This window comes from Gossypium raimondii, chromosome 7 (assembly GCF_025698545.1).
Source record: "Gossypium raimondii isolate GPD5lz chromosome 7, ASM2569854v1, whole genome shotgun sequence".
NCBI lineage: Eukaryota > Viridiplantae > Streptophyta > Magnoliopsida > Malvales > Malvaceae > Gossypium > Gossypium raimondii.
Window position 1 is genome coordinate 42,786,161 of NC_068571.1, and position 9,114 is coordinate 42,795,274.

The 9,114-nt window shown below is 33.4% G+C and overlaps 1 protein-coding gene across 1 annotated transcript; it reads right to left on the reverse strand.

The window, feature by feature from the left end:
- Nucleotides 1-5,410: 5,410 nt before the first annotated feature.
- LOC105789921 (plant UBX domain-containing protein 4) lies at nucleotides 5,411-8,007 on the reverse strand. Its single transcript, XM_012617225.2, has 4 exons — nucleotides 7,405-8,007; nucleotides 7,028-7,319; nucleotides 6,045-6,140; nucleotides 5,411-5,952 (listed from the first exon to the last, which is right to left on the reverse strand). The coding sequence occupies exons 1-4, from the start codon at nucleotides 7,905-7,907 to the stop codon at nucleotides 5,569-5,571; spliced, it is 1,275 nt and encodes a 424-aa protein (XP_012472679.1). The 5' UTR covers nucleotides 7,908-8,007; the 3' UTR covers nucleotides 5,411-5,568.
- Nucleotides 8,008-9,114: the final 1,107 nt, after the last annotated feature.

Consider the following 9,114-nt stretch of genomic DNA (forward strand, 5'->3'; position numbering starts at 1 on the left):
CAACCCTCGAATCATACAGTTAGGAGTGTTCACATTACTTCCATTTCTCAACATCCCTCAAGCCATCTATCAAATTTGGAAGGGTGTGCCCTATAACCTTCTTATCGCGAAGACAATAGCAAAACGCTCCGCAAAGGAAAATGTCATGAGAAATAAAAAAGATGCTATTATGATTCAAAAGATTATAGACATTCTTCTCAATAGAAATGTCTCCAACCATGGACGATGAAGATAACGAGAGGTATAGGTTTTCTTTATTTAATGGGGAATCTGCAAAACTCCCTTAACTTTAACTCTACCAAAATATACTTCTTAATATTTGGCTTCAACTTCCCCACTCCTCCATAACTGAGTTGTTTAGTCTTTTCCCTTCAAACCACAAGATATACCTCCTCATAGTTTTCCTTCTCCTGACCACCAGGTGCTCCCAACTAGTTTCTCGAGTGCTAAATTGTAGGAATTTAAAAAATACATAACAAACTGGTGAGGTGGCAAGTGAAACCCCGGTCTCTATTAGGAGCAACGATTGGTAAAATCTTAGTCTCCCTCACCAACACGTGGCTTGAACACAGAAGTCAATAAATGCTTCCCTATGAGAACACTGAGGTCGTACTTGGAATGTCTTATAAGAATGCCCTTACATCTTAGCGCCATTCTCCATTCCTTAAAGGCTTGTCTAGCGCCATTCACATATTTGGGTTTTGTAATGACCCATTGAGCCAATATGGGCCTAGGGTGGGAGTAATGAGTTACTTGAGTGTGCAGAATATTGATTCAGGCCAAGAAATATGAAGAGTGACTTCTGTGTCACAACATTCAACTTCGAATCAACAGAAGTCCCATTTGATGTTTAGTGTCGCTACACCGGTATGATAAGGGCCAAAATATTACCAAGGGTGTTTTTATTTGCACAATATATTTTATTCAGCTTAATGGCATGTATTTAACCTACTTTGGGAAGCTACAATTGCCTATATATAGTAATGTTTTAGGTTTAGTTAAGGGGTCGTTTCTAGAGTAGTTTTACGATTTTTAGTTTTAATTTTAATTTAGCTTGAGATTTCATAGACTTTTTATTACTGTTTTCAGACTTGGATTTGATCTCGATCGAAGCTTTTGTTTCTTTATTACTTTATAATTTTTCTTTGGTTTTCAATTGCAATCGGTGTTATCTCGACAACTGGTAAAAGGTTTTTGACTTCTAAGCGCATCCAATATCGACAACTTTATAATTCGAGCTTTGCGTGTTTAAATTAAACTTAGGGAATTTTGTTTCTGGATGTATGAGTAGCTAAACCCCATAGGGAGATTAATGATTGGAGGTGGGATTAATTAACTAAAAAATTAGGGTTTGCCTTAGAATTAGTTGATTTAAATTATATACACTTAAACCCTAGGATTGACGACCGTAAAAGTAATTTATGTAAATGAGGTCGAAAGAATAGTTTATCGAGCACCGCTTAACTTGACTCGGTTTAAATTGCGAGGTTGAGAGATAAGTGGTTTTTGTCAATTAATTAAGTAGTTAGAGGCCAAGAGGTAATTATTAGCTAATTCATTAAAACCCGAGTTCTGAAGTTAATTATGAACATTGACATGAGTTAATCTTATGTTTGTTATCTGAGTTAATTTCAATTGTTAATTTATTCTTATTCGTCTTATGTTATTTTTGTTACTAAATTTTATTTCTGCTTATAGTGCTATAAGTTTAGATTAGTATTGTTTAGCTCTGTTAGTGTAGAAAGTAATTTTAGTTTTACTCAACCTCCTTTGGGTACGATCCTCGGAATATTTTTCGAAATGTTTCGTTGTAAACTTTACTATATTACAATTTAACCTATATACTTGTGGACACCGCTATTCTATTTTATATCTTTTTGTTGTAGTATTTCTACTCTAGACGTTTGCACGTCTAGCAGAGGTCACTTATATTGATAGAATCCTATGATACGTGCCTATGATTATCCATTACGCATTTAACGGGATTGGTCGTTTATCTAGCCATATCATATCGATGGGTAAAGGGACCTTTCCTATAGATACCCTAGAAAACTATGAACAAGGGATCGACCTTTTAGCACATTAAAGTTACTTTTAGCACTTGCCCTTTCAATCGGCCTGTTCTCTTATCATTGTTTCGACTTTCAGCCTCTACAGGTGAACTAGTCTCTATGCACCACCTTGATCTTGTCCTTGTTCCTTCTTGTCCTCTTCCCTTGTTGTACTCAATATCAACAATTATAATATTTTCATTTATCTCAATTAAAATGTCATTTTATATCTTTCTAGATCAAAATTTTAAACTTTGGTGCTAATTATGTTAAATATTATAATTAATTATATGAGAAAGATATTTAAAAATTATTTCGTTTAAGTTTTTAAAATATATTTTTTGTATTTTTTTATCAATAATAAATTTTAAATAAAAGGAAATCTAAAATTTAAAAATTTGGTCATGAAAAGTTAAAATATGATGATTTTAGTGGGACGGATAGAGTATGAATATACATACTAATGAGACTTGTTGATGGTCCGAACCTACCAATCTAAGTTGTTAGCATTCTCGCTCATAATTAACCTATATGCTATAAGATACAAGTTCAAGTCAACTATGTGCAATGTATGTGATTCGTTTCGTTTTATAAACGTATCGAATATTTAGATACTTAAGCATACTTGTTAAAGGGATTACTGACTCTATACCAACAACACTTTATAGACTTATTTAGTAAGAATTGAAAAGACTTCAACAAGACTAAAATAAAGATAAAAAGGTTGTTATGATTTTTTTAACATGGTCATGAAAGCTAGGGTTTTTCAACTGGTTTTTTGGCAGTTGAATGTTCTTCCAGAAGCATATATATATATATATAGTATTGGGGAAATCCCAACAATTATAAGACAACACTTGTCAATTTTTTATTTGTAAGAAATACCCAAATTCCAACATCCATTACCCTATCTTTTCCATCTTTATTTTGACAAATTTTATGCATTCATGCTGCTGCAATTACTTTTGGGCAAGCTTATACTCTATCAATATAAAGAAAATGTTGTAAATGTTGAAGTTGGAACCTTAAATTCATTGCAATTACCTCTTAATGGAATGTACCAAAAGAAGGTTGAGACCAAAATTAAACTTGGTAACATTGACTACAATGATAAGTTGGAGAAATAGTGAAGTGATGGATCATAAAATCAATAGAGCTTTTGAGAGTAATTTTAATTTTAACCTTTATATTTTAGTTTTATATGATGTTAACCAATCAAATAATAATACATCATTAAAACTCTAATTTTTGATCGGTGTCTAATAACCAAAATGTAGTAGAGAAGAAAAGATGGTAGACATAGGAAATTCAAAGTCACAGCAATGGCAAATCCCTTCACTTCCCCTCCACTCCAAGTGTTTTTTTTCTTTTCCTCACATAAGAATTTATATGTGGAAAATTTCAAGTGTCATTATCCACCCTCCCACCACCCCCTTATTCAATGGTGCAACCACCGCACCCCACCGTCACAGCCAGTCACCACGTTTTTCTACCACATGATCTTAATCCAACGGTGACCAATCCCATGACCCTACCACAAACATAAAAATCACCAATTATATATAACATATATGGACCAATATGCTTTGCTCTATATATTATATAATAATATCAACCCTGGCTTTTACCATTATAGTACCTTGAAATCCCTCTCAAAAGAAAACACCATGAATCGCTTTCAGCTTTGCTCCATTGTTCTTATTTTCTTCTTGTTTACTTCCAAGATCAAAACAGCATCATCTGGTAGTACTGCTTCACATAGCAGACAACCTCGTCGACATGTTTTTCAACCAACCGGTTTCAAAGGCCAACCACCCAGCAGCATGCAATTCGGTGAAGAAAAACGAAGGGTTCCAACTGGTTCGAATCCATTACACAACAAGCGATGAAATTCAAGAACAAAAAAAGTTGCAGATAATATCTCTCTCTATTTCTTTTCTTTTTTTATTAAAATGCTGTATAAGCATATTTTTGGATGATATCAGTGACGATATCACAAATTATTATACCTTGAATTAGTTTGTTTAGAAGGCTTTAGAGATATTGTACAGAAGGTAGACATGGATTTAATAGATTAAACTCGAGATTTTTCTTAATAATATGCATATAATCATATGTACATGAACGTAGTTTCAACGTAATTTGCTTTGAACCCAGTTTATCTAGGAAAGTGAACGATGAGAGAATATTATTGCAGCTTTGTGAACCATCATGTTTTTTCTTGTTACTTGCTTGGCACTGAATGCGATTCTGATTTGGAATTCAAAGCTAAAACACGAAACCCAATGTGTGTGTGTGTGTGTGTGTGTTTCGTTTTTGAAATTGGGTTTTTTTTTTTTAAATGTGTGGAGAGTGTGTTTCAAGGCGGGTTCACTCAGTTCCTGACTCACTGTGACCAGGTCTTTAATGGTGGGCTTTAATAGCAACATTATTACATACCAACAACCATACAATTAATGATTCTTTTTTTTTTATATCATCATGAATCGGGTAGGATTTATTCCGATTCGGTAATAAATGATTTTACTTTGTTTGGAAATTCCATTTCATTGGGGTCTTCAGTATTAATGAAATTGCTATTGTGTATATTAACTGGTAAATCAATTGATAATATATTTTCAGAATCTAAATTTATAATATTTAATGCACTTGAACTGTTAATCAAGATTTTAACTTTTCAACATTTTATTAAATATCAATTGTTTTGTTCAGACAAAAGAAAAAATGGAGTTGAAGCTAAATCCAACTCATCAAATGATTTTGTCAAATTATTAGACATTTTAGCCAGTTTAGTGTATTAGTTTCAACCATTAAATTGAGTTTTGATTCAATCAAGTTTAACTAGGTTGGAATTTTAAAGCTTTTTTTTTAAATTGAAAAATCTATAAATTTATAGAAAAATATAAACACAAATAATTAAAAATAAATAAATGAGCACTTCATCTAACAAAAACATACTGATTTGTTTTAAACTATATTAAATCGGTACATTTTAAAAATCTGATTGGTTTGACTACATTTTGAGAAAATGCAGTTAAGAAGATCAAATTCGTACAGCTGAAAATAAATTGCAAATAAATAATTAAAAATAAATTCAGATATAAAATTACCAGCTGTAGTTTTTTTATTCCAAAGATGTAAAGTTTTTGGGTGGGTTGAAATGTAAAATTTGAGCTAAACTTTTAAAATAATAGGCCTAATACATATTTCAAATAACAACCCTCATTTAAACATAAACACTGGATTCAACCCAGCCCAGTTTGAAGCAATTTGATTAACATCCAGTTATATATATAAGCAGTCAGACCACCGGACCAACCGATTCCTTCTTCCACCGGCTTGCTTCCAACAAGCATTAGTTGACAATGTTGCTATTATAGCAACTAAAACAATTCTAACATAAAAGAGGGCAAAGTTTCGTGAATAATGTTCAATGTGCACATAATGTTTTGCATGGAGTCATTGAAATAAAATGGGAAACAAAGGGAAAAAATAAAAATAAAAATAAAACCTAGGGCTAGTATTTCTGGATAACAACAGAGTTAGCAATGCCGGCTTGCTCTATTGTTTGGTCCAAATCAGTGAGCTGTTTAGGAGGGAACCCCATTGTCTGTAACTGATAGTTTGTTGCTCCGCCAGGCTGTGATGCATCGATGAAGCCACGGATGTCTCTGATCGTATGATGGTGATTGAATCGTGAGATCATGCGCGTACCATCCGATAACCTCAGCTGAATAGAGGTTGTTGGCAATGATGTATCCACAACCAGGCCCATTGATGGCGCCGGTGCAGTGGTGATATTACCGGCTGCAGTAGTTGACTCAGAGGGGGTAGGACTCGGGCTGCTACTTCCTAGGGTTCTTCCAACACCTTGAAACGCGCTTTGGCGTCTCTTTGGTTCCTGCACAGAAAAAGTATGAAAGGAACGTAAATGCAGAAACAGGCAAAAGAATAGATACGAATAACTTATAAGAGGAGAAATAAAGGACGCACGGAATAGTTTTCATCCCGTCTAAAGAGGTGAAGATCCACTTTTGTTCTTGGATCAGCTGGTTCGAGCTCTTTTGGACATTGAGACCCCATCACACTCTGCAATGAAGTGTGGTTAGGAGTAAGCATAAAGCAATCTATTCGAATAAGCACTGGCAGAGATGCAAACTCACATGCATAACACTTGAAAACCAACCTTCTCTCGAAATGAAGCTTATCCAAACATGTAATAACCTTAATTTTACAGTAAGCATATAGCAATCTATACCGAACAAGAAGCACAGGCAGAGAAGCAAACACACATGAATAACATTTTAAAACCAAACTTACCTCGAAAGCTAAAGATTGTTCAAACATGTAATCAGCTCAATTCTAGAGTAAGCAAATACCGAACAAGAAGCATTGGCAGAGATGCAAACTCGCACGCATAACATTTTAAAATCGAACATATCTCAAAAGCTAAAGATTGTTCAAACATGTAATCGCCTCAATTTTAGAGTAAGGAAATACTGAACAAGAAGCACAGGCAGAGAAGCAAACTCACAAGCATAACATTTTAAGATGGAACTTATCTTGAAAGCTAAAGGATTATTCAAACATGTAACCACCTCGATTTCTATGAATGAAACTTCATTACTCAACTGCTGAATCAACTAACAAACATAGAGAAATAGCAGCAAAGAAACCCAAGGTCCAAAATCAAATATCGAATCGACTAAGAGCAAAACACCTAAAAAGGCAGGTAAAACCCAAAAACCTTCAGTCCCGAGAAACTGTCACAACATTACATCTCAAAAGCTAATTGATATAAAACCCAAACATCTAAAGGACACAATCCTAAAGTCTTTGACAGCTAAATTCTTGAAATTACCAAACACAAATATATATACAATATACCTAAGAACTAAAGCCTTGTAATTCATCAAACAAGCAAATATATATATACAATGCATAAATATAAAATATCAGAATATATTAGTATTTACCTCCAAGAAGGTAGCATTGGCAGGATCATCCAGCTGACGCAAAGGCCCATCATCAACTGTAAAACCATTCCTCCAAAAAGTAATATTGTGAGTGACAACTTCAGGTGGCGGAGGAGGAGGAGGTGCCACGGTTTCTCCGGAGAGTAATCTCGCCGTCCCACTGAAGCTTCTCGTGTTCGAAGACGATGGCCGGAAGTAATCGTCAGATCCTTCAACCGCTCCAGCTTGTCTCGCTTGATTAAAAATCGAATCCACATCACGATGCTTCGAAGGATCTCGAACCACCATCCCACTGCTCATTCCCAAATAAGGAATTTAAAAAGAAAAATTATATTTCCCTAACAAAAAAAATTAAAATCCAAAGTAAGAAATTAAACCTTTTTTCACCGCCGGTGAAATAATCCTGTCCTTCATCAGAATCACTATCGGACCCGCCAGGAGGTGTCCGGTTCAGATCAGCTAGGGTTCGAACTCCACGAGCGTTATTCCCACCGCTACCAGACGGCTTCTTATCGTTACGGCGCGACCGAAGCGCATAAGGAGGACGAGCCGGTCGAGCAGGAGAAGGAGAACGAGACCGAGAAGGCGATTGAGAGGGAGAGTAATCAGGGGAATCGGACTGTGAAGGAGAAGCAGAGTTGTTAACACCACCAGCGCCAGAAACAGGCGGTGCGATCGGTGGTTGTTGTAGTGCGGCGGTAGAATTGCTGTCAAGGAAAGTCGAAACGGCGGCGTCTAAGTCCCACTGATGAGATTCCAAAAAGAAAAGGGCTTCTTCTTTAGAAGAAGATGTGATTTCAATGAAAGAATTGATCAAAGCAGCGTTTTGATCGGCGTTTGGGTCAGTAGGGTTTCCTTGCCGATGCGTTTCGTGCTCCATTGTCGAATTTTCTCTGAGTTTAGAGGAATCAATGAACTCACTGAATTAGTTTTCGTCTCCTTTTAACTAAAGCGCTTCGCTTTGTATTTGATTTTGAGTAGATTTTCATCTCTGCGTTTTTCCGTTTGCAACTTGGAGTCTTCAAAACGACTGCGTTTCCCTTTAAGAATTAGTATTATACTTATCCATGGAGGTTTTCTTTTTTTTCCAAAACTATTTATTATATTTATCAGTGTAAGAGAACGGTAGTTTAAGTGCATTGAATTGCATTGTTTTTCCTTTAAATTTAAAGGTTAGAGAAGAATTATGAATAATTTTAAGTATTTCATAAAATATTTTTTAATAAATTTATATTATTTTTAATATTCTTAAATTTTTCGTTTGAATCCTTTTAAAAATAAATATCTTTTAACAATTTATTTTATAAACAATGACTATATAAAATTTTATATTTAAGAAATTTTTTATTTAATTATTAATTATTTTTAATTTTAATACTTTGTCTATTTATTATTAATTATAAATCAATTAAATCTTTATTTTAATTAGTTTTAAAGTAGAGAAATTGTGTTGTAGAAACACTATTGTTTTAAGAGCTAGGCTCTCTTTCTTTCCCCAAAATTAATCAAAGAAAAACAATAATTACAACTACAAATAATATAAATTAAATAAATCCTGAGTTGGTATTATTAGTTAATCAAACACCAATTTACTTAAAATTTTATTAAAATTCATTCTTTTAAAAAAAATAAAAGATACTAGGATGAGTGTAACTTTTTATTTTTATATATAAAATCTAATAAATAACACACGTTGACATTTCTAAAGGTGTCTATTTTGGCATTTCAATTATATATTTTTACTGATTACTATTTAAGTTTTTAACTAAATCGATGTTTGTTAGAAAATATTTAAAATAAACCTTTTAAAAAAGTAACAATTATTATTATAAAACATTTATATCTTTTAAAAATTATAATTATTTTTAAATTAAATAACATAAACCCCAACTTTTAAAAAATCTCTAAATCGAAAAGGTTGATAAAAGCTAAATTTTGTCTTCCAATGTAAAAGAGTAATGTTTTCTTGAAGTTGAAGACAAGTATGCCTTCAAGATTTAATCAAGCCTTGAATAACTATATACGTATATTTTTCATCCTAACGAGCTTAATATAGTTTGTTCAGTAATCATTTAAATTTATTTTAT

Bases quoted from the DNA above. Each gene is read 5' to 3' on its own strand.
- LOC105789921 (XM_012617225.2), bottom strand. From the start codon at position 7,907: ATGGAGCACGAAACGCATCGGCAAGGAAACCCTACTGACCCAAACGCC. The intron at 7,320-7,404 runs GTTTAATTTCTT...GGGAATGAGCAG, and splicing joins TTCACCGGCGGTGAAAAAAG to TGGGATGGTGGTTCGAGATC. The intron at 5,953-6,044 runs GTGCGTCCTTTA...TTTTCTGTGCAG, and splicing joins GACGGGATGAAAACTATTCC to GAACCAAAGAGACGCCAAAG.